The sequence below is a fragment of the Balaenoptera physalus genome (assembly GCF_965194825.1).
Source record: "Balaenoptera physalus genome assembly, chromosome: 16".
Lineage (NCBI taxonomy): Eukaryota > Metazoa > Chordata > Mammalia > Artiodactyla > Balaenopteridae > Balaenoptera > Balaenoptera physalus.
The window spans coordinates 51679269-51703844 of NC_138898.1; the positions used below are offsets into that span (position 1 = coordinate 51679269).

The following is a 24576-nucleotide window of genomic DNA, read 5'->3' on the forward strand; positions in this document are numbered from 1 at the left end:
GGCCGCTGCGCGCACCTGGCGCTGCCCGGCGACCTGCGTCCGCCTGGTCTCGGGCCGGGGCCGGGCGGGGGCCGGGGGAGCAGCGACCCGAGCTCGCCGAGGCCCTCTGGGGCCCGCGGCCTCTTTGGGGGCGGAGATTTGGCCGCGGGTCTCCAGAGGAAGAAGGGCTTTTCTTTGGTCGCGGGTCCACACCAGGTGTGCATACCTGGGTGTTCTCAAAGGCAAGCCGTTGGCTAAGGGCTTAGAGCATCAATGCCTAGTGCTGGAGGAAGATGCCCGTTCTTGACGGGATTAAACGTTTTCTCCAGATTTCTGGACGTGTGGCCAAAATACACAGTAAATACCCGTCACTGGCACCTGCTTGAGCTCCCCTCAGCTTCCGCGGTTGAAGGGGCCAGTGCGGCCCTGCGGCCCCTCCCAGGCTCACGGGCCCTCCCTCCCCGAGGACCTTCGTGCTCCTGGCTGGGCTGTCTTTCCTGAGGAATTCTGCTTCTTGGCATCCTCATTCTGCACACCCTTTGTGGCTTTGTGTCTTGGGCTGTTGTCGGTCCCGCCTGACCACCGCCAGCGGCGGCTGTTTGCTAAACTGCTTGCCTGTAGCGGCCGAGAGTGTGGGCGCTGCTTTCCCACCCTTTCGTTTTAGGACTCGTTAGGGTCGTGGGGTTACCTGGGCTGGCCGAGCACCCTTCCTGCTGGGAGCTGTGCCGCCTCCCCGAGCACATGCTCCCAGCCCCAGGGAAGGCCGGGAAAGCAGGGCCTTGGGTTCATTTTAGGGGCGGGAGGGAAAGTGGGAGGTCTCCGGGGCTGAGCCGGCCCCTTCGCCGCCACTGCCAGGTGTTTCTCCAGGTGCAGATGGTGGACGCTTGAGTTGCCTCCCCAGAGGTGCTGTTGCTTTCCAGAGCCCCGCGCCCAGGAGGCCGGCGGTGTGTGTCCGGCAGAGCGTGAGGGCCTGGGCTCCATCAGGGCAGCAGCCGTTTCCCAGGACGTGATCTCTGCTTCCGAGGGTCCTCCAGCCGGGTGCGGCGAGTGCTCGGGGACACACAGCCACAGGTGGAGAGGGGGACCTGCCTCCTGTCCCCGCTGTCGGGGAGTGATGTGTTGCTGCACTTCCTGTGACACGTTGACCGAAGCAGGGCTGAGGCCTGCCTGAGGTGGTGGAGACGGCAGGGACTCATAGTGACCTGGGCCAGCGGGAGGGCCGTCTGCCAGGAACGGTGAGGAGAGCCCCCTCTTAGACAGTCCTTTCGGTCAGGGCATCAGCTCGCTCCCCTCGGGAGCTCTGATTTCTTTTCTCTTAATACCCAGTAGTGGTCTGAGGAGAGGGATCTGTGCACGCGTCAGGGCGTCAGGACTCGGCGGTGGCGGCGGCGGCGGCGTCATCGTCGTTGTCGAGGCTCCTGAGAGCCGGCCACTGGCTAGTTAGGCTCAGAGCACGGGCAGCAGGAGTCTGCATGGTGGAAGCTGGCAGGAGGGAGGGCCAGGCTCTGGAAGCAGCTTCTCCCCAGCGCAGCGCCAGACTGCTCCATGCTGGTGGGCCCCTGGGGCGCCGGGCTAGTGTTGGCACCGAGGCAGCATTCTGGGTGCACCTCGGAGCTCGGGAAGCGTTCTGCTGCCATGCTTGGGCCCTTCCCACTCTACCGAGGGCGGTGAACAGCCTCGGTTAAGGCAATTCCATTCTCCGCACCCTGGTTCCCAATAGTCTTCACGTGGAGGGTTGGGGGCCTACAGGAAAACACATCGTGGTTGATGTGCCCATGTCCTGGAAGGCTAGAGAGTGGGCATAACTCCGTCCTCGCTGTCCACTCCTCGGGGTCAGTGTTGGTGGGAGCTCGCCTCCTTTGAGCCCAGGGCGTGGGGGATGGAAGGAAGGAGGTGTGATGGCTGGAGGATCAAGGTGACTGTGATGGGTATGCACAAAGCATGGCCAGCGTGGAGGTCTGCCCTGAACCTGTGGGGCCTGCTGGGTGTTTCTGTTTCTGGCACCCAGTGATGCTGTGTGCCTGCGCCCCAGCGTGCCAGTGCGTCACCATGTCCCTGGACAGTTCCAGGTGTTTCTCTGGCTGGAAGTTGGTTTCTGTCCTCAGTGCAGATCTAAGGGAAACTGCATCTTCAGACGCTCTCATGCTGGACTGTGCACGCCTGGTGTTTTCTCCACTGCTTTGTCCACAGTGCGAGCTTGAGAGCTGCACACGGGAGGTGCAGAGAGCAGCCTGGTGTGGCACCCCTGTGGTGATGGTCACCACGCAACCCCTCCCAGTCCCTTCTCTGTCTCTGTGCTTGCCTGGGTGCCTGTGTCTGGATCTCACCCATTTTTCTGGGTGATTTTTTTGGGTTTGCCTTTCCTCTGTGAGGTGCCAGGTTCTGAGGTGAGGTGTGGGCCCAAATGTGATGTGTGCCAGGCACTCCTCATCCTCTCCTCCTCACCACCCTGGACGAGGCACCAGTATTCTCCCATTTTATAGGTGAAGAACCGAGGCTCAGGCAGCGCTGGGCAGCTGGGCGCTGAGCTCCCCCAGTTAGAGTCTGGCTGCCAGGAGCCTGGCACTGTGGTTGCGGGGGTGACCCCTTCTCACCACTCACTCTTGGGCCCTTACCCTCGCCTCCACCCTGGGCCTGGGCCTGGCTTCTCTCTCTGATGACCACAACCCTCCCCTCCAGCACTTCCTGTCCTCAGTGCTTCCCAAGCTGAGCTCTTTCTTTTCTCCCTGCACTTTCTTGCCCTCCTGGCGTCTCTGTCCCAGGTCCTGGGGCCCCTCCCGCTGCTCTGGGGCCTGGGACCAGTCACCAAGGCCCATTTGTTCTAACTTCACTGCAGTGCTCCTGCTCTGCCTGTCTCTCTCCTGGGTGTGCCAGCAGAGCAGAGCCCCAAGAGTGCCCAGGGTCAGCCACTAACCAAGACAGCAAACCACCAGTTTCCAGAGAAGTTTCTGGAAGCCAGACAGGGCCACACGTAGACCCATCTGCATGCCTGGAGAGATTTCTCTAGTCTGCCCCTTTGTGGGAGGTACTCATGTGCTACATGTGGTATAAAGACCAACCTACCCTACACAAGAGGATGGCAGGCTTTGAGGGACGGATTTTGCTTCGGATTATGCTAGTTACGTTGATTTGTAATTTGGATAGGCATGGCTTTTGCTAGATTTTCAGGTAGTAGTTAAGTGTGTAGCTAGAATATTTTCAGTTTTAGAAGCCTTTCCCCAGCTTTCAGCACATGCCGTAAGTTTGAGCAGAGGACAGCGAAGGCTTCAGTGGCAGGCAAGGGCAGCGCAGAGCTGGTCTCCCTCGAGGGGTTGCGTGGTCCTAGCAACACTGCTGTGTTGTGTCGTGCACACATGATATCATTGTTCCCATCAGCAAGAGCGTTTGTGTCTTGGATGATGAATCAGGTAGAAGTGTGTTTCAGGAAGGAAACCCTAGGAGGGTGTGGGGAAGCAGGTGGGAAGGGTCCTGGGGCATTTTCGGCTGCTGTTCTGTTTGAATTGGAATTGGCAGGGTGCATGGTGGCTGGTCCATGAAGAGCTGGCCACTTACCTGGCCTGGGCAGGGGAGGAGGAGGAGGAGGCAGGGTTGCAGCCAGGCCGGGGAGCGGGCAGCATGTAGTGTTGGGACACGCCGCTCACAGGGTGTCGTGGGGCCTGGGGCCACATCAGTCAGGGCGTCGTCCATCAGGCGCTTGGAGAAAGTGGGGAAGGTCTCAGTGTCTGGCACCCTGGCTTGGAGTGAGCTGCAGAAGGAATGCGCGAAGGGAGGGAGAGGTGGCGGGTGGGCCTGGATTTACTGCCCTGGGCGCTAGGGAGAAGGGCGTTGGAACTGAGTGCAGGCATCAGAGACCGAGGTGGGGCCGTCCGCGCCAAAACCGGGTGTGCGGGGTCACCCTTAATGTGGGAAGGTGGGCCCTTTAAGTCCTTTGGGAATGAGCTGGGAAATAAAAGTGAATAAAGTGAACTTGAACTCTGAGGGTAAGGTGGTAACCTAGGTTTTCTGGTCATGACTGGGGTCTGATAGTGACGGGCAGACTCCAGTGTCCACAGTGCTGCACGATTTTTTCTGCGGAGGTCAGAATGTCCAGGACCTCGTTGGCTGTGGACTTACGTCTTTCAGAAGGTAGAGGAGGGACAGGGGAACAGAGGTGACGGGGTAAACTGATGCTGATGGAGGCGGTGGGGCATGATCAGGCAACCTCGGCTCTTCACGGCCCTTTGGCTAGAACGCAGAAGAGGGAAGCTGTTCACACAGGAGGAGGGCTGCTTGGCAGACAGTCTTCCAGAATCGTGAGGAGGGAAGGAAAGTGAGGAGGGGTCTAACCAAGGTTTAGCCAAGGAGTGCAGAGGGTGTGGTGTCAGGAAGCCAGCATACAGAGAGGAAGCCCCCATCCCCAGAGAGGAAGAACAGAGTGGAGAAGGCCCGAGCCCTGGACGTGGACCGGCTCTCCACAGGCAGCCAGGTGCCAGGTCTGGGCGAGGGAGTCAGTGCCACCCCTGGGCAAAGGTCTTGGCTGGTGATAAACACATATTTGTGAGCCCGGGAGGCCACCCGGTGTGTTCTGTGAATCAGAGCACAGCACTGTGGTCCCTGGGGTTGGGCAGACGCGCTGGGACTGAAGCGGTTCTTGGGGGCGTAAGCTGAGCTGTTGCCAGCCTGCACCTTCCCGGGCAGTGGTTGTCCATCACCTGGGCAGAGGTAGGGTGGGTGCCTGCAGATGAGGTCTGTGCGACATCTCGCTGGGAGGGCTGATAACAGGGACGTAAGATGCTTTGTGCAGCCTTGGAACACGGAGATGTTTAACAGGGTGCCGAGGGTCTGTGTTTAGGTCCAGAAACCACCGCGGAGGGTTTGGGAGCTCTAACTCGGCAGCAGCGTTGCCTGGCCACTTTGCCCACCTGCCGCTGTTGGCCGTTGCCTGCTAAGCCCTGGGCTGGTGTGGCTTATAGCAGTCCCCTAGTTTTAGCCAGTTGTTTTGCATTGATCTCTGCTTTCCCTTGTTTAGGCCTCTCTCTCTTCCTGGGTCCGATGTTGTTGGTCCTCAAACTTCTGGAGTGCATTGGGAGCTGAGTCTGATTTTCCTGCTGACGTAGTTGGGGCAGGAGGAGGTGTGTCCCTGAGCATGGGCTCCGGTGCGGTGTGGCCAGCAGAGGCCCCTTTCAGCGTGGCCCACGCTCACTGGCTCACACGTGCACAGGCACACACATGCGCAGGCACACACAATGCGCACAGTCTTGCGCACACAGCTTGGGTCCCGGTCGGCGGTGATGAGGCCCCTCAACAAGTAGGAACAGCTTGGTCATGTTGTCATTGCTGGCAGTATCTTCCTTACTTCAAGTCACTTGGCAACACACAGACCCTTCAGAGAGGAGGTCCTGGTGAAGAATATATGGGAAGATGTTTAACCTTAAAATCCAGCAGGATGGAACATTCACCCGGGAGCTCCTCACAGAGCAAGTCTGACGGCGCTTGCCGTCTTGCTGGGGGACTCAGCAGCCTGTGTCCAAAGCTGTGAGACACTTCCCTTTCCACGAAGTGATCAAGAGTCTATCCTGGGGAACATAAGGGGACACAAGTGGAGAAAAGCAAGGCTTTTTTTTTTTTTTTTTAATAAAAATGAAAAACTTGAAGCAGCCCAGGGGTCTGGCAGGGGACATATGGTATATCTGTATAGTGAGATATTATAGGGCCTTTAAAAATGCTGGTTTGAAACAATATTTAATGAATATTCAATGATATGGGGAAATCTCTCTGTTATCTTGTTAAGTGGGAAAAAAAGCATGTTGAATTACATAGTGTATAAATGTATGTAAGATGGAGGACAGAATCGAGTGAAATCTAGGAGAATGTTAATGGTAACCTTTGAGTTTTGGGGTTATGAGTAGTTGTGTTTGTTTGTTTGTTTTTATAATCCATGTTTCGCCAGGTTTTGTGTGCGAAGTGTGCTTGCTCTTCATGGACAGCAGAAAGCTTTTGCTTTGGTTTGGTCTGGCGTGGTTTTTAAGGCATTGAGGAAACCAGCCCACAAACCACCCTCGAGCTGCTGCTCCCCATCCCGCGTGCCAGCGTACAAGGACGTCTTGAATTGTATGAGGTGCCTCTGTGTCCTCTCTGTTCCTGAGCAGCCCTGGCGGCAGGCTGGCACATGTACCCGTGGTGCCAGCCCCCTCTGGAGAAGGGCAGGTGCTGGAGCCAGCAGATCGTCCTTGTCCCTAGAACATCCGCGTGGTCAGCACGTTAGGTGTGATTCTCTCGTGCCCCTTCGGTCCCCACTGGCCTGCTTCTTGTGTCTCTAGGTTCCTTTTGCCAGCACTTCCTGTAAGTGGAACCATACAGCATGGCCTTTCTCGTCTGCTCGTTCATCTCAGCAAGTCCATTCACATTCGCATACTGCAGCAAGTGCCATCCTATCCCTGGTGGCCCTCCTGTGCACACAGGCACCTGATTTGTTTGTCCATTTACCTATCAGTACGGTTTGGGTTTCCTGATTTTGGCTACTGTGAATGATGCTGCTATGAACATTCTTGTACAAATCCTTCAAAATTAAAAAAAAAATTTTTTTTGGTGGAGAAATACACATATTTATCATGTTGGCCCTTTGTAAGTGTCTGGTTCAGTGACATGAGAGATTCAAACGCACAAATCCTCGTGTGTACGTGTCTCTGGGAGTGGGGTTGCTGGCCATGTGTGTGTCTGCTTCCCATACAGGGAGTGGTCAGACTGGGTCCTGAAGTGACCTTTCATTTTGAGTCCCCACCGGCAACATGTAGAGTTCTGTAGCTCTACGTCTTGGCCAGCGTTGGCTGTCATCAGCCTCTTTCCCTTTTAATCAGCTTTATTGAGGTATAATTTATGTAACCAAGAACCTGTATTTGTGTAAGGCCTGCAGTTCAGTGGCTGTGCTGACAGGTGCACTCACCTGAGAAGCCATCACCTCCCTCCACTCTTTGCAGACTACGCCCCCTGCCCCAGACCTGGCCACCGCTGACCTTTACATCACAGACTGGTTTGCATTTCTGGTGTTTTTCTATGAGCGGAACCACACGGTGTGTAGTTGTGTGTGGCTTCTTTCTTTCCCTGTGTCGTGTGGGCTTCGGCCACATCGCCGTGTGTAGTTGTGGTTCATGCCTCCTTTGTGTGCAGCGTTCCACGCGTGAGGACGGCAGTGTATTCATCTACTCTGCACGTGGGCTTTGGGAGACTTTCCGTGTTTGGGTCACTCTGAGTAGTGCTGCTGTGAAAATTCTCACACGTGTTTTTGGTGAGTGAGTGTCTGTGTTTCTGTCTGGGATGCAGTGAGGGGGGGATTGCTGGGCTGCAGGTGCAGCCTTAGTAGATACCACCCAGTGGTCCAGAGCAGTCGAGCAGTTTCTATCCCATCAGGAGGGTATGAGAGTTGTGTTCGCTCTATATCCTGCTTCCGTCCTCGCCATGCTGAGGGCCGTACAGCATTCCATCCTGTGGATCACCTCCTGTTAAATCCTCCCAGTGGGTGGATTTTTAGCCTGTATTGAGTCTGTTTATAATAGAAAACGATGCTGAGGGGAATACCATCGGTTACTGGTATGCTGGGACGTTCCCTCTGTGTTGCTGCTGTACCTCGTCATCTTACTGTTCTGTAGGTGTAGTGATTAGTCACAGTGTAGGACCAAGGTCCCTGTTCCTTTGCTGGCTGTGAACAGAGGGCTGTCCCAGCTTCTCAGGGTCACCTGCACTCTTCACCATGTCCCCCTCCTCCACCTCCAAAGCCAGGTCAGGACCCTCCTTCTGTCTAATCTGTCAGACTTGCCGGCAAAGGGTCCCCACCTCTGAGGGCTCCAGATGACATTGGGCCCACCCGGGTAACCTAGGGTCCTCTCCCCTCTTGAGGCCCATAACCCATCACATCTGCAAAGCCCGTCTGCCCTGTGGGAAGCATGTCCCCAGGCTCCAGGGACTAGGACTCTCCCACCACAGCCTGATGAAGGTTCTTTCTGTTACTTTGTGTTGGTAGGGATTTACAGGCTGGTCGGAGGAGTGCACGTTTGCATTTCTGCAAGATGCTGCCAGGATTAGTTACTGCTGTGGACTGAACGTGTGTCCCCCCCAAATTCACACACTTACACCTGACTTTCAGGTGGTGGTCTTAGGAGGTGGGGCCTTCAGGAGATGATCAGGTCAGGAGGGCGCGTTGTTGTCCTTGTAAAAGAGATCCTGGAGAGTTCCCTTGCCCCCTCTGCCCCTGAGGACACAGCAGGAAGCCATCCCACCAGGCACAGAATCTGCAGCCGCTGTGGTCTTGGACTCCCAGTTTCCAGACAGTGGGAGATAAATGTCTGCTGTTTGGAAGTCCCAGTCTGTGGAATTCAACCCAACCAAGAAATACCACAAACTGAGTGGCCTAAAACAGCACCTACTTACTAGCGCCCAGTTCCTGTGGGTCAGAAATCTGGGCATGACTTGGCCGGGCCTCACAGGGCCTCTGTCTCTCACAGACTGTGCTCAGGTGTGGGCTGGGGCGGAATCCCTTCCGAGCTCATGTAGTTGTTGGCAACAGCCGGCCACCCTCCGTTTCTGGCCACGGGCCTCTCCCTGGCGCGGCTTGCTTCACGGAGCAGCAGGACAGTCCCGTGCAACGTGATCACGGAAGGGACGTCGTCACTCGGCCTTATTCCAAGGGTCAGAAGCCAGTCTCAGCTCCCACTACCCTCGGGAGGGGCATGTTTGGGGTGGGAGTGCCGGGAGGCGGGACCTGTGCCCACCTGCTAGTGCCCGCACACTGTTCTGAGACCCTCCTCTGTCTCCACGCACACCGTGGTGCGAGGTGTGTGGCCTTGACAGAGGCCTGTGCTGTGGCCTCCCCCTTGGGAGGACGCGTAAAGGATGGTCAGGCACGTCCAGGAGGGCTGCTTAGCCTGGGGCTGCCTGCACGGCAGTGTGTGAGTCCCAGACACTTCTGTGTGTCTGCCTGTGTCGCTGGAAGTTTCTTCTGGTTCCAAGAGGACCTAGACATTTTTTTGTTTTTGTCTGTCTCTGGGAACTTGGCGAGACCTTATTTTCCCTCCCTAAGGAGTAGCACTAAGAACAGCGGCTGCCTGTCTTAGGTTTGGGAACAGCGCCCTGACGCTGTGCGTTGGCTTCGTGTTGGAAATGCATGGGGAGCCTGACTGGGTCCAGGAGGCGAGGTCTGGGAGCTCTACTGGAAGACCAACTCCTCCAGTGTGGGGACCGAGCTGCGTCTGCAGCCCCCCCGTGAAACCGCGGGCTCCCCTGCTGCCTGTGAGGGCGTGTGCTTGGGGCCACGCTGCCCGGGAGCTGCGTGCCAGTTTCAGGTGCTGGATTTAATACTGCAGAGGAAGGCATTGATTAACATTTTCTCTTTCATTCCTAACTCAGTCTTTTATCGCTCAGTTTTTGTTCTTTGTTATGAATTTTTAACAAGTTGTCCTGTGGCTTTTCATGTTGTTAGAAAGTAGCTGGATGGTTAGGCACTTAGTGTTGACTGAACAGACATAAAGACAGAAGAGAGGTTGGGGGATGTGCTGTGTGGTGGGACGTCCCTCCTTGCCATTCCCTGCAGGTGGGTCTGAGTTGAGCCTGGACAGGTACGTGGGAAATGCTTCCACCCGGGGGTCAGTCAGGCTGTGCCTAGTGGTCTTCATTCTGACTGGCTCCTGCTCCCTAGGAGCGATGGAGAACTAGGCTTTAAAACATCTGCAGTCTTGATTTGTACACACGAGTTGAAGCTGAGAATTAACTTGGTTTGTTCCCTTTGCCCTGATTACCTTGTAATTTCCTAGGGGTGGAGTGAAGATGAATTTTCTAGGGGTCTTTTGTTCTGAGTTGGTGCCAACAGATGTGGGAAGTGTGACTCCTGAGGGAGGACTGGCCGTGCGGGAGAAAAGGAGCCCAAGGAACGTGGCTTCTGCACCAGGTCAGGTTGTCCTTGAGAGGCTGGCGCTGTGGCCGTGGATGCCCCACTCAGGTGGAGACGCCCCATGCCCGAATGTGGGAGGCTGCGAAGACAGGGGTGTGTCCTTCTGGTCAGTGCCACCCAGCTCTCAGCCTTCCTCCTGTGTGTCCCTGTCTCGGGGGGCCTGTGGGGGTGCCCGGTAGACTCCCCAAATCACTAGGATGTGGGCAGCTGTCAAGATGAAACTTGAGGAATTCCCTGGTGGCGCAGTGGTTAAGAATCCGCCTGCCAATGCAGGGTTTGAGCCCTGGTCCGGGAAGATCCCACATGCTGCGGAGCAACTAAGCCCGTGAGCCACAACTACTGAGCCCATGTGCCACAACTCCTGAAGCCCGCACGCCTAGAGCCCGTGCTCCGCAGCAAGAGAAGCCACCACAATGAGAAACCCGCGCACCGCAATGAAGACCCAACACAGCCAAACAAAATAAAGAAAGAAAGAAAGAAAAGAAAGAAAATATTTGTTAAAAATCTGGAAAAAAAAAAAAAAAAAAGAAAGAAAAGATGAAACTTGAGTGACCTTTTTGGTAGCCTTCTTCCTTCTGCCTCCCCCATCTCTGAGTCTGTGCTCTGAAGCACCTCTTGCACAGGTGGCAGCATCAGCAACCAGGTAATTACAGTGCTCCTGCCTCTCCAGCCTGTCACGTTTTCCCAGAGCTGACGAGCTGCTTGGTGCTTAGCTCCTCCCTGCTGGGTGCAAGGCCAGCGATGCAGAAACGGGGTCAGGAGGCCGGCAGGACCAGTGCTCTGCAGCATCCCCTTTACTGTCCTGAAAAGGAGTGAAGTTAGTAGATCATCTGTTCTACCCACACTAGGAACTAAAACACACACGTACGTATACATACGTCGGTAACATAAAGGAGGAAGAAAAGGGTGCAGTGAGATGTCGTAAGGTCGTTTGTGGTTAAGCAAGTCAGTGCTTGGGGACAGTTGTACTAGATGCTGAGAAAGTGACAAGAAAAATGTACCTGATATAGGTATTACTGTGGGTGATGTGATTTTTTTTCCAAAATGGTGAACAATTCTCGTTAAAATTCCGAACAAACGACACAGTCTCCTGTGATTCACAAGGTGGAAGCATCCCTGCAAAACGTGGTGTGAGGGTGGGGCCCACACGTTGTGCGGGGCGGGTCAGGGTCTCGGCACAGAGCGAGAGCCACCGGTGCTGCGCCGTGAATACCCAGCCGGCGGGGACACGTCGGTGGGAATCTGAATGCTCAGGCTGCAGTTCCTGGCCGGGTGCTGCCCGAGACAGCTGGGTGCCTGGTGGACAGTAGAAGTTTAAAAAGCCTCTTGTGTCAAGTGAATTGCACTCCTTTCAGAAACCCCATGAAACAGTAGGAAGACCTTCTTAAGAACTCGTGAACACCTCAGGTGAGAGGGGCTGACAGTCTAGGAGGTGCAGAGAGCTGAAGCCTGGGCTGTGAGGGGCCAGCAGGGACCCCCGAGCCAGGGGCCAAGTGGCTGGGCAGCCCCCAGTGGGGACACAGGAGGTCTACTCTGGCCCCTGGCGGCCTCCCGAGCCCTGTGTCCATCAAGGGGGTGTCTGCAGTCCTAGAGCCTGAGGCCTAGTCACCTGGGGACCCCTCCTTGTGTGTGAGCTGCTCCCGCCCCCTTGCGCACTGGGCAGCTGCTCCAGCTCCTGAGAGCTGTTTTGTGTTCTCAGCAGTCATGCCTGTGCTGTACAAGGTGTTAGATGCTTTCCATGAAACCTCTGTTCCTCACGTTCTCAAGCACAGGTGGGGTGAGGTGAGGGAGAGGTGACTGAAGTTCTGCAACAGCAGATATTGAGACCTAAGAGCTGTCGGAGCTGTTCAGCCGTGGAGTCTGGCTGGCACCATCCTTGCCTACAGGAGATGCTGCCTCTTCGGGCTTCGGGCAGGCCTCTCTTTGGACTTGCCGTGTCAGTATTTTCTGTGGATTCATAAAGCACACCGTACATTTTTATCCAGATTTGGGAGGTGGGCAGGTGAGAGGCAGAGCACGCATGAAAAATATACGTGAGTTTTTTTGTTCTGTTTTTTTAAAATTTTTGGCTGTACCGCACAGCATGTGGGATCTCAGTTCCCCACCAGGGATCAAACCCCCGCCCCCTGAAGTGGAAGTGCGGAGTCCTAACCACTGGACCATCAGGGAAGTCCCCTACTTGAGATTTTTTTGACCTCCGAGGGAGTGTGTCAACCTGCGGGCTGTCCGTGTTTTCTGCACGGCCGGCTTCCCGGCCATTCTCAGCTGGACACTGCCGTCTGCTGTGGGGACCTGCTGTCCACTGCCCTCAGTCCCCTCACAAGGCTGCTCAGCCTTTCTGGGGGTGCCAGTGCCACGCTGTGGGGAGGGCTCCTGGGCGGGAGTCTCACTGGTTTAGTGGCCCATTCCCTGGGAACCCTGTTCTCCAGGAGCCCTCTGACCCAGCTGGTGGGCTGTGGGAGGTGCGGGGGGACGTGCTGGGAGGAGAGCAGATCTGACCCCCCATGGTGCCTGCTCCTGGCTCTGAGTGCCTGTCCCCACAGGTCTCTCTTGGGCATTTGGCAGAGCTTTGAGCAGAGCCCCTGGAGGGTGGGGACTGGTCATCCTTTCTGAAGTTGAAGTCGTGAGTAAGGGGTCGGTCGGGCGCAGGCGGTGGGTGGGTAAGGCGCCCGGCTGTGCAAACCTCACAGTGTGCAGAGGCTGGCGTCCTCCCCAGAGGCGGGCGAGGGCAGCAGCCCCGCTCCCTGTGCCCTGCTTCCCCCTGGGCCCTTCCTGGGCGCCCGCTCCTTCCCTCAGCTCCAGGCTGGGCCCTTGGACCATGGTGCCACCTCGGTCGGGGTCCTTTCATGGGGGCTGCCCATGGCGGAGGGTGTCCAGTCCCCATGGCCAGAGCCTGCTGGGCTGGTCCACCACATGGAGGTGACATTGCGTAGAGGATGGGCATCCCCATCCAGAGCCTTCCTGGAAGTTGCTGTTTCCAACACTGTCCTCATGGGGCCCAGCTCACAGCAGCTGTAGAGCCAGGACTGAAAGGAGGGTATCCTGGGCCAAATCTGAGCTTCCTGTTCGACAGAGAATTCCAGGAGTTTCCACCCAAAGAAGTGGGTTATCAGCAGACAGTTGAGGGGAGGGGTGGATGCAGAGGAAGGACGGTGGAGATGGGCCTGAGTTCTATTCCTCCCTGAAGAGTGTTTCTTTAGCTTGAGAATATGTGCAGGAGAATCTTCTTTCCCTTTTTAAAAAAAAATGTGGCAAAATATACACAACATAAAATTTACCATTTTAAATATTTTTGGGTGTACAGTTCAGTGGCACCCCCATCAGCTCCAGAACTTTCTCATCTTCCCAACTGAAACTGTCCCCACTAAGCACTAATTCCCCACCCCCTCCTCCAGCCCCTGGTGACCTCTGTCTACTTTCTGTCTCTGAATCTGATGCTCTAGGGACCTCGTAGAAGGGATCATACAGGATTTGTCCTTTTGTGTAGGGCTTATTTTACCGAGCATAATGTCATTAAGGTTCATCCATGCTGTAGCATGTGTCAGACTTTCCTTCCTTTTTATTATTTTTTAAAATTTTTATTATTATTATTTTTATTTTTGGCTGCATTGGGTCTTCGTAGCTGTGCACGGGCTTTCTCTAGTTGCATCAAGTGGGGTCTACTCTTTGTTGTGGCGCGCGGGCTTCTCATTGCGGCGTGCGAGCTTCTCATTGCGGTGGCTTCTCTTGTTTCAGAGCACAGGCTCTAGGAGCGTGGGCTTCAGTAGTTGCAGCACGCGGGCTCGGTAGTTGCAGCACGCAGGCCCTAGAGTGCATGGGCTTCAGTAGTTGCAGCGTGTGGGCTCTAGGGTGCGTGGGCTTCAGTAGTTGTGGTGCGCAGTCTCTAGAGCGTGGGCTCAGTAGTTGTGGCGCACAGGCTCAGTAGTTATGGCACACAGGCTTAGTTGCTCTGCGGCATGTGGGATCTTCCCGGACCAGGGATCAAACCTATGTTCCCCCTGCATTGGCAAGCAGATGCTTAACCACTGTACCACCAGGGAAGTCCCTTTCCTTCCTTTTTAAGGTGGAATAATACTTTGTTGTACAGATGGACTTCATCCATCTTTGGACACTTGGGTTGTGCCCACCTTTTGACTATTGTGAATAATACTGCAGTGAACATGGATGTGCAAATATATACATGTTTGATTTCCTGCTTTCACTTCTTTGCAGTATAAACCTGAAGTGGAATTTCTGGATTACGTGGTAATTCTGTGTTTAATTCTCTGAGGAAATGCTATACTGTATTCCATGGTGTCTGCACCATTTTCCATTCCCACCAGCAGTGCACAAAGGTTCTGATTTCTCCACATCCTCACCAATGCTGCTTATTTTCTGGATTTTTGATAATAACCATCTAATGGGTGTGATGTGATACCTCATGTGGTTTTTTCTTTATTTTAATTAATTAATTAATTAATTTTTTGGCTCCGTCGGGTCTTCATCGTTGGGTCTTCATTGCTGCACGCAGGCTCTCTCCAGTTGCGGCAAGTGGGGACTACTCTTCGTTGTGCACGGGCTTCTCATTGCGGTGGGTTCTCTTGTTTCGGAGCTTGGGCTCTAGGTGCGTGGGCTTCGGTACTTGCAGCACACGGGCTCAGTTGTTGTGGCTTGCGGGCTCTAGCGCGCAGGCTCAGTAGTTGTGGCACACGGGCTTAGTTGCTCCACGGCATGTGGGATCTTCCTGGACCAGGGCTCAAACCTGTGTCCCCTGCATTGGCAGGCGGATTCTTAACCACTGCACCACCAGGGAAGTCCCTCTCATGTGGTTTTGATTTGCATTTCCCTACTGATTAGTGATGTTGAGCATCCGTTCATGTGCTTATTAGCTATTTGCATATCTTTTTTGGAGAAAGTCTTTTGCCCATTTTCTAATTGGATTTTTGTTGTTGAGTGGTAGGATTTCTTCATATTTTCTGAATATCAGTCCCTCATCAGATATGTGATTTGCAAATATTCTCTCCCATTTCGTGGATTGTGTTTTCATTCCGTTGAGTGTCTTTTGATGGGTGGGAGCCAGGTTTTGACACATGGTTAGAAGTTAGGCAGATGGAAGGACATTGGGGATAGAGGTTCCACGTGCAGCTCTCTGAGGTTGGCTTCGCATACGCACACACAATGTGTGAGAGCAGTGTCTGCATTAAAAATGCCCATTTCCAAGCCTTCTTAGAGCAAGTGTTATAAACAGCCAAGAAGCTGATGACATTTTTAAGGCTTAAGGGAGGGAGAGGAAAGACAGCTTTTAGGAAGTTTCCTGATGGCCCACAAACCAGTTGAAGATCTTACATCTAAAGTAATGCATCCAGCACTGGCCCTGCTCCTACCCACCTTTCTCGGACTGACTTTTTTCGCTTAAAAATATAAAAAAATAATAAACAAGGATCTACTGTGTAACATAGGAAACTATATTCAATATCTTATATAAATCTATAATGGAAAAGAATCTGAAAAAGGATTGTATAGCTGAATCACTTTGCGGTACACCTGAAACATAATTCAACTATACTTCAATTTTAAAAACTATAAAGAATAAAAACTAAAGACATGGCAAGCAGAGGTTCTCCAGGTACCTCTCCAGAGAAATGGCATTTTAGACATTACTATACCACTAAATCATGCTCCAAGCACGCTCCCGTTGTCAGTACCTGGGAGCTGCGGTGAACCCAAGAACTCCGAAGACCCAGTAGCTTTGAGAAGCACACGATGTGGGCCGATGCTGAGACCAGCTGCCCTCCCTTTGGCCGGTGCTATTGGTACCTGGCTTGGGCCTCTGGGGTGACACAGAGGGGGGCCAGCTGGGGTCGCTGGGCTCCCTGGGCTGGAGCCACACTTCCGCTTGGCTTCAGGGACTGGGCCCTGGCCAGGTGGGTCCTTCAGCCACCCTCTGCTTCCTTGCAGGGATCGACTACAAGACCACCACCATCCTGCTGGACGGCCGGCGGGTCAAGCTGGAACTCTGGTGAGTCAGGCTGTGCGGCCAAGGTGCCTGGCTGCCACACTTCAGTTGTTGCGCGGGCCGGGAAGCCAAGTGAAGTGACTCAGGAATCCTTAAAGAGACTGGAAGGCGCCCTGTTTACGTGTCAGTAGACTAGCTGTTGACACCGCCCCTGTATAAACATGGGCTGGAACGTGATGCAGAAACCAGAAGGCCCAGGGCTGCTTGTTCGGGCAGAGCCCAGCTCCCTTTGCCCACAAAGACTCACTTCCACAGGGGCCACAGCCCCTGTCGCCTCGCCCTTTACTGGGCTCCACGTTAGGGCATTTCCAGAACCTCAAAGTTGAAATGTAAATTGCTCCAGGTTTGGGGTTCTCCAGCCCCGCAGGGCAGTCTCCTGGGGTGCCCAGGCCCATGGAGGTTGGCCAGCATGTGCAGCAGAGTAGGAGGGGGTCATGCTGTGCATGCTGGGGTCCCACGGGCCGCATCCCCAACCCCCTTTGTTTCAGGGACACATCGGGCCAGGGGAGGTTCTGCACCATCTTCAGGTCCTACTCCAGGGGCGCACAGGTAAGACCAGCGGTGTTGCCGGGGCTGTTCTCCAGAGGGGCCGCTCTCCTCACACATGCGGTGCTGTCAGACACCATGTGCAGGGTTCTTTCCAAGGAAGTTTTACGTTTGAACATCAGCCTTCCATCCAGGAGCCCAAACAAGGATGCCCCTGAGTGGAGGGATCTTAGCCTTCAGAGGGTGCCAGGGCCCCACGAGCTCCTGTGGCCCTCGCTGCCCAGAGCTGCTGCGGGAGGTGTGTGGGAACCCCGTACTGTGGAGAGATCCCCCATCATCTGGTTCACCAGGGGTGACTTCTCCCTGTGCTGAGTGAGGAGGCTGCCGGAGCTCCCAGGGCCAGCCGGTCTGGATCACTCATCAGACCATGCACGGGACTGGGAGCTGGAGCTGGCCGCCGTGGGAGGGGCTGTCGCAGGTCCTAAAGGGCAGGGCATTAGCAGGGAGTGGAGGTGGGGGCTGTCCCGGGCGGGGCCTGCCCTGGAAGAGCACTTAAGCTGTGGCCTGCGAGGGGGCTCACTGGGGGGCCTGGGGACTTGCTCGTCCCTCTCTGTGTCTACTGGGCTCCCTTCGACGGGCTTGCATGCTGACCGGGTCTGTGTGTGATCCAAGGCTGGAAGGAGGGGAAGAAGCAGTTGTGTGAAGAGACCAGCTACCCACTCGCTGCTTCAGCATGAGGGGACTGGATTCACGACCAGCCCTGTCTGTGCAGGGCGGGGCCATGACCCCTGGGCTTCTGGAATTGCTGAGGAGACCCCTCAGTCAGCCCTGTCCAACCATTTTCCCCAGACAGGGTGCTCCGCCAGGGGGCCCATGGGCCCATGTCAGGGCCTCTGGCTGTGTGGGGCCTGTCACCCCTTCAATCTGGCCTGGGTAATGGGGAGCCCCGGGCGTCCTTTCTGCCTGGTGAGCAGGAATCGATGGTGTCTTCAGGTGACCAGGCTCCCCCTCCTGAGCCAGAAACGCTCAGGAGTGGTGAGAGCCCCTCCCTCCCTGCTGAGGTGTGAATGTGGGTGGAGGACCCTCAGGCTGTGCTCAGAGGCTCCGTCCTGCGGTGGTGCTGCCTGTCCTCTGGCTCCACCCCCCAGTGTGTGCCTGGTGTGAGGGGCCGCAGAGGTGGTGGTTAACCTGGCAGTTCCACCTGGAGCAGCTGGTGCTGGGTGGTCAGGGACAGCAGCCCTCAGGTGTGGACGGCACCGGATGTGAGGTTAAGGAAGGACAAGGCCCTCACAGCCGGGCCCTTGAGGACGCACGGGGAGCGCTTGAGCACCAAGGAGTGTGTCCCGCGGGCCACCTTCTGTAGAGGAGGGACCCTGACAATGATTCATACATACAAGGAAGTGAGAAAGCCACGTTCCGAGGGGAGGTGTTCATTATTCCTGGACCATGGGATTACTGATGAGTTCTGTTGTCTTCCCTTTGCTTTTGAATGTTTCCCAGTTTTTTATGGCACACACATTGTTACTTTTTCGATAAAAAAAGAAAATGAAGAGATAAGGGGAGTAGTTACCTTGGGTTATGATAATTGGGCGATTGGGAAATATCACGGAAGGTCCTGGGAGACTGAACCTGAACGGGCTCAGATGTCCGCTTGCTCGGATGTGAACACGGAGCAGGACAGAAGGGCACGCCTGAGAACCTGGGTGTTCGCCAGAGCATGCGCTTTGGGGAAGGGAACACCTTTACCACGTCCACATCCTCTCCAGAGCAGTCAGCAGTCAGTGTGTATGTGTCGTTGCTTGCGCTTAATTCTATGCTAATTCCAGGGGTTCTTGTTGCTTCTGGGCTGGAGGAGCCTTGCAGATTCTGAGTGCGCATCTCGGGCCTGGATGGTGGGTGGATAGGTGGTTTTTGGCCGCAAAGCTGACCGTGGGTGCTCCTCCCTAGACAGTAGTGCCTCACCTTTCCTGTTTCCATCCTGCCTGGTTGGTGTTTTCCAGAGTTGGCACCAGCGTGGCTTTGTGCGGCCCGTTGGTGCAGACTGGCATAACTGTCTTCCCAAGTCTTGTTTTTCCTGTCACCCTCCTACCCTCGGTTAAGAACAAAGAGGCCTTGCAGATCTCTCAGGGCCCAGGCCACAGAGCCACCGACCAACCCCTGGCCCTCTCTGTCTTGTGGCCCTTGTTTTCTGTTGCCGAGGTCTGAGGTGGCCACTCGTGGCCCAGGAGGCCCACGCTTCCCACTCAGGGGGAGAGCGGTCCCCTGCGCCAGTTCCCCCCGGCTGCGCGTGTGGAGGGATCCAGGGGTGGGCAACGTCCTGTTTAGTTGGGGTTTGGGGTCAGCTGGATTAGGACCAGGGGGAGCTCAGTCAGGCACTGGTCTCCTGGAGGGAGGGTTTCGGGTTTCACATGGAGAGTGGTCTGGGTGCGTGCTTACCATCCAGCGAGTGCTGACTAGGACACCAGCCTGCCACTTGGCCCCGCCTGGGTGGGGCGAGTGTGGGTCAGCGGCTTTGATGGCTGCTCCCCTTGTCAGTGTGCTGGCTTCTGGGCTGAGCCCGTGCGTATGAGCGTGGGCAGGTGTGTTCAGCCACAGCCCCTGGTTCCTTGGCAGCTTTACCACACAAATGCATTACTCACTCCAAAACTAACTTAATTAAAAACCGCACCTCTGTGCTTTAGTTGGGGTGGTGATTGCATAGGTATATATATTTGTCCAAACTCATCAAACTGTTCATACCTAAAACCTGTGGGTTTTTTGATGTATAAGCTCAGTAAATCACCTTGGCAACAATAAGGGTGCGCACTCCTAGGCCCAAGCTCCGCATCCAGAGATTCTCTCTTACAGCTCGAGTTATATGTATGTACTCAGAGGTTCATCGCTGATGTTTGTAATAAAATTAGGTGCATTACCTGAGACCCAACAGCAGTGCTAGCTGATGAGCCTGGCATGAGGTGCTGGCCTGGCCACTGTGGGGAAGGGGCCCTGCGGGTGCCAGGCGGTTTGCACCATGACCCAGTCTGGGTTAGGAAACGCCTGGGAGATGCTTGAAAGACAGATGATTCCTGGGGGGGTTAAGGGACCAGAGCTTCTATTTATACCCTAGAGTACTTACTAACTTTTTAAAAGCTAAGCAAAAAAAAAAGAAAAGAAATATAGTGAGAATCTCTTTGCCCCTCCTCTGGCTCTTTGAGATACACAGCTGATTCTGGAGTCCTTTGAGGGGGTGGTCCTGGTAACCAGGAGCCTCATTTTGGTTTCTCAACTATCCCACCTGTGGTCGACCCTAGGTGTTTTTCTCTGCCAAGCCCATGATCACTTAGGTCCCTGTCTGCAGTGTGACCAGCTCTGTGTCCTTCCTCCTGTGACCTCTCTGTCATCACCCTGCCCTGTCAGACTTAGGTGGTGGTTGGTGGTGGTGGGCAGAGGCTGGCGCCAGCCAGGGGGAGCAGCCAGGGGCAGGCTCCTTGACAGCCTCAGGGTGCAGTTGAAGCCTGAACCCAAGAAATGGGCTTCTCCTCATTTGCTTGAGCTTTTAGGCCCTCCCCTCTTCTTTCCCCACCTGCCAGTACTGGCCCGAGCTTTCGCTAGGCTTGGTGGGTCTGTGTGATTGGCCGGGGCCCGTGAGAGCCTGCCAGCAAGATGCGGCGGCCCTGGGGAGGGCAACCAAGTGGGCTGTGAGCACAGCCTTCCCCCAATGCCCCAGAGTCCAGCAGTGGCAGCCTTGCACCGATCCGATCAGCGGAGACCTGTGGAGGGGCGGAAGCAGTGACCTGGACAAACCATCTTTCTCTAGACTTTTATATATAGAACATCCTGGAGTCCACCATGATTGGGCAGTTGAATCTGAGTGGGAAGCTAATCATCAAAGCTCAACTTGGGGAGGATATTCAGCGAATTCCCATTCATAATGAAGATAATACTTATGATGAATTAGTGCTAATGATGCAGCGACTCTTCAGAGGAAATCTTCTGAGTAATGATGAAGTTACAATAAAATATAAACATGAAGGTGGAGATCTTATAACAGTTTTTGATAGTTCTGACCTTTGCAATTCAGTGTAGTAGGATACTGAAACCGACATTATATGTTAACTGCCAACCAACACGCCTTGAATCAAGTCAGGTGAAATATCTTCATCAAGAACTGATAGAACTTCTAAATAAAGTGAATCACTTTTGGATAGCTTGGAACCACCTGGAGAACCAGGACCGTCCACCAACATTCCTGAAAATGATACTGTGAATGGTAGGGAAGAAAAACCTGCTGCTAGAAAAGGACATTAAAAAAAAAAAAGCCTGCTGCTTCTGATTCTTCTGGAAAACAGTCTACTCAGGTTATGGCAGCAAGTATGTCAGCTTTTGATCCTTTCAAAAACCAAGGTGAGGGACTTCCTTGGTGGTCTAGCGGTTAACATATTATTGACCGGAGATGTATCAATATGTTTTTAGAGAGTGATACAATTAACATCACCATGCAAAGTTGTTAGAGCTTAAAATTGATCATGGGTTCATTATACAACTTACGATTGTTGTTATCATTCACATTCTGCTCCGTTAGGTTTTTGTTCCAACCTTGTGTATATTATAAATGTAAAATTTTCAAAAATGACGCATCGTGAAATTTTGAGTGAAGTAGAATATTTTGGTGAATTTTATGCAGATGCTTTCTCTGATTGTCCAAGCGACATATACACTAGTGTCTCAGAAGATGATAGTTCTTCAGAATATAGTTTTGATTCAGACGATGTGAATAGTAGACCAACAAAAAGACAAAAAACCTTAGTGATTGATTCTGATATGGAAAGTGAAAATGAAACTCCTTTGCTTCTGCAGAAAAGTGGATCAAAGACAACATTTCTTGAAAATTAGAGGACTTTACAGGTGTGTCAGGTGTAACTATTGAGCGTGATAACCCGCAAAGTGTTAGTGAAATAACAGAATTAACTTTTTGACCGGCCAAACTAAAAATCGCCAGCCACAGGCATTATAGTTTCTGCAGAAATCCTCCGCTCCATAATGAGTTAAGACTCCACGCTCCCAATGCAGGGGGCCCAGGTTCGATCCCTGGTCAGGAGCTAAGAGCCCGCATGCCACAACGAAGATCCTGCATGCCGCAGCTAAGACCCGGTGTGGCCAAATAAATAAATTAAATAAATAAATATCTAAGGAAAAAAAAAAACCAAGGTGAAATCAATAAAAATGTCCTGTCAGCGTTCAGCTTAACAGATGATCAGGTTTCAAGGGCCAGCCAGTGCTCCTGCAGAAGACTGTTCAGGAACTCGCAACAGCATTGCTTCCTCTTCCGCAGCTTACCCACCAGGAATTCAACCACAGCAGCCACCATGTACAGGAGCTCAGACTCAAGCAGGTCAGAGTGAAGGTCAGATGTGCCAGCAGTACCTGCAGCAGGCCGGCCATGGCACTCAGCAGCCACAGGCACCTCCCAGCCAGTACAGCAGAATGGTATTCAGTATGCAGGCTGTATCGGCCAAGTGCACCTCAACAGCCTCAGCAATTCCAGCGACATGGCCAGCAACCAACTTCTCAGGCACCGGCTCCTGCCTTTTCTGGTCAGTCTCAGCAACTTGCCTGCTCACCTGGCTCAGCAGTACCAGGCAAGCAGTTACCCACCCTCCATAGACTTACAGCCCACTAATTACACTGTGGCCCCTGCCTTACAACCCAGTATGGCTCCAAGCCAACCCGGGGCCTGTCAACCAAGACCAGGTTTCACTCTACCTCCTGGAAGTACCAATTGGATCTAATCCTTATGCATGTAGCCGTCCTCCCTTCGGTTAGGGCTATACCCAACCTGGACCAGGTTATCGATAAAGAGGCTCAGTTACACTCCCAAAATACTCCAATACTACTATTTTAATTCGTACTGAAGTACAGAAATTTAAAAAGCAGAGCATTTTTTTATGATATTGTTGCTGTTAATTGAAAGTATAATTTGCTGGGGAAATAAAAGACAAAAGTGAAAGGTTTTTTTCCTCCCCTGCTTAAAAGTAGCAGCTTCCTAGTCATTTTGGAACACTACTCTTACATGTGTGCAAAGTGATTGACTTTTCTAGCTTGCCTTGTCCAGAGGATATTAAAATGCTAGGTTGGGGACTTCCCTGTTGGTGCAGTGGTTAAGAATCCGCCTGCCAATGCAGGGGACACGGGTTTGAGCCTGGTCCGGGAAGATCCCACATGCCGCGGAGCAACTAAGCCCGTGCACCAAGACTACTGAGCCTGCGCTCTAGAGCCCAGGAGCCACAACTACTGACACCCGCGCACCTAGAGCCTGTGTTCCGAAGCAAGAGAAGCCACCACAATGAGAAGCCTGCGCACCGCAACGAAGAGTAGCCCTCGCTCACCACAACTGGAGAAAGCCCACATGCAGCAACGAAGAGCCAACTTGGCAAAAAATACTAAATAAATAAATAAATTTATTTTAAAAAAATGCTAGGTTGAAGTTCAGCCATCTTACTTGGCTTTTTACTATTAACACGATGTACTAAAGTAGATCCTTTTTTTCTTTTTCCCCCCACCGCACGGCATGTGGGGTCTTAGTTCCCTGACCAGAGATTGAACCCACGCCCCCTGCAATGGAAGCTCAGAGTCTTAACCACTGGACTGCCAGGGAAGTCCCCTAAAGTAGATCCCTTTGAGAACACAACTAGATATTATGTATAAAATGTAACATTGATAGGTTAATAAAGATGATAGAATCCAAAAAATAAAAAAATAAATATTACATAGGAAGCATAAGCAAGAAAATAATTCCCCGTCCAGCCCTTCCATGTGTGGTCACGTCCGTGGAAACCTTTTATGTGTGGTGTGTGGAGTGTTTATACTTGTATTTTTTTAAAAAACTGCCCTGTATGTAACGTTTGGGATCCGTGTTTGTCACCTTGCAGTCTGTTATGCATGTGATCAGCACAGGTGCTCTCAAGTAAATCCTTACTTTCATCGCCTGCCTGCCTACCTAGGGAGTCTGCACCTCGCTGGACTGCTCAGCAGCCCTGGGGGCCGCACGTTTAGTTTGTTTCCTGATCTTTGTCTTATGAGCGATGCCGTGATGAGCATCTGGCAAGGCTGGTCTTTAGATACATCCTCAATTATTTCTTAGAAGGGGGTTTCCAAGTTGGAAGGCGGGTGGCTCTACCCCCATCCCAACACCAAGGGAGACGGCTTTGGTCCCTGTGCCCCTGGGAACAGGATGAATTCCTTGTCAGTGTACTCTGTCGCCCACCACAGCAACCGATTCCCCTCCGGGCCTGGCATTCCTCCCTAGCAGGCAGCTCCGCCCTGCTCTGCGCAAGACTTTCCATCCAGGGGCTTCCCTCGTGGCGCAGTGGTTGAGAATCTGCCTGCCAATGCTAGGGGACAAGGGTTCGAGCCCTGGTCTGGGAAGATCCCACATGCCGCGGAGCAACTAGGCCTGTGAGCCACAACTACTGAGCCTGCGCGTCTGGAGCCTGTGCTCCACAACAAGAGAGGCCGCGACAGTGAGAGGCCCGTGCACCGCGATGAAGAGTGGCCCCCACTTGCCGCAACTAGAGAAAGCCCTCGCACAGAAACGAAGACCCAACACAGCCATAAATAAATAAATAAATACATACATACATACATACATACATACATACATACATACTTTCCATCCAGGGAGCAGGAGCCACCAGGATGGGTTAAAGTAATCTCAACCTTTGTCTTAACAGGACCTCATCTTCTGGAATTTGAAGGACATTTTTAAGGGGAAAGGCTTTAAAATTCCTCATTTTGAGATGGAGGGTGCCCTGTTCCTTCCATCTCAGCTGCACTTTTCTCCTCCTCTGTGTGTGATAGAGATGTGGGCTGAATGAAGAAGACTTCCTGGGATGGGGAGGGGTGTGAGTCCTGCTTGGGGTTGGGTTCTGGCAGAGACTGCTTCAGGGTGGGATGTAAGGCCAGAGACAGGCAGTGGGCTTGGGGGCCACACTCACTTGCTGGAGTTGCCTTCCTGAGGCTCGTGACAGGTCCCCGCTGAGATGTACCAGGCACAGACGACAAGGAGAGCTGGGCAGATGGAGTAATTGGTCTCTAAGGAACGTGACAGGAAAGTCCCTGCAGCAAATCCTCTGTGCGGCTTGTGGGGGCAGCTGCCCGAGTGACTGGAGTCCTCAGCAAGTGTGGGTTGGAAAACTCAGAAACACCTCTGCTCGGTGCC

At 53.6% G+C, this 24576-nt stretch overlaps 1 protein-coding gene, 1 long non-coding RNA gene and 2 pseudogenes across 8 annotated transcripts in view; all 4 read left to right on the forward strand.

Annotated features, from left to right (window-relative positions):
* On the forward strand, positions 1-15828 carry LOC309645708. Its single transcript, XR_014255026.1, has 3 exons — positions 1-4104; positions 4988-13761; positions 13799-15828. It is a non-coding gene; the product is annotated as an uncharacterized lncRNA (long non-coding RNA).
* Positions 1-24576, forward strand: part of RAB40C (RAB40C, member RAS oncogene family) — a 30021-nt gene that overhangs the window by 1908 nt on the left and 3537 nt on the right. For 4 of the 5 annotated variants that reach the window (XM_082431172.1, XM_082431168.1, XM_082431171.1 and 1 more), the window contains 2 exons: positions 15836-15896; positions 16382-16442. The exons of the other annotated variant lie outside the window; for it this stretch is intronic. In XM_082431172.1, coding sequence (XP_082287298.1) covers positions 15836-15896; positions 16382-16442 — 122 coding nt within the window. The remainder of the gene's footprint in view (positions 1-15835; positions 15897-16381; positions 16443-24576) is intronic. 5 annotated transcript variants of the gene reach the window in all.
* Positions 16450-23981, forward strand: LOC309645703 (protein TFG pseudogene; annotated as a pseudogene). The gene is made up of 2 exons (XR_014268641.1): positions 16450-21952; positions 22541-23981. The product of XR_014268641.1 is annotated as a protein TFG pseudogene (transcript).
* On the forward strand, positions 20988-23981 carry LOC309646079 (protein TFG pseudogene; annotated as a pseudogene). The gene is made up of 2 exons: positions 20988-20997; positions 21567-23981. The product of its transcript is annotated as a protein TFG pseudogene (transcript).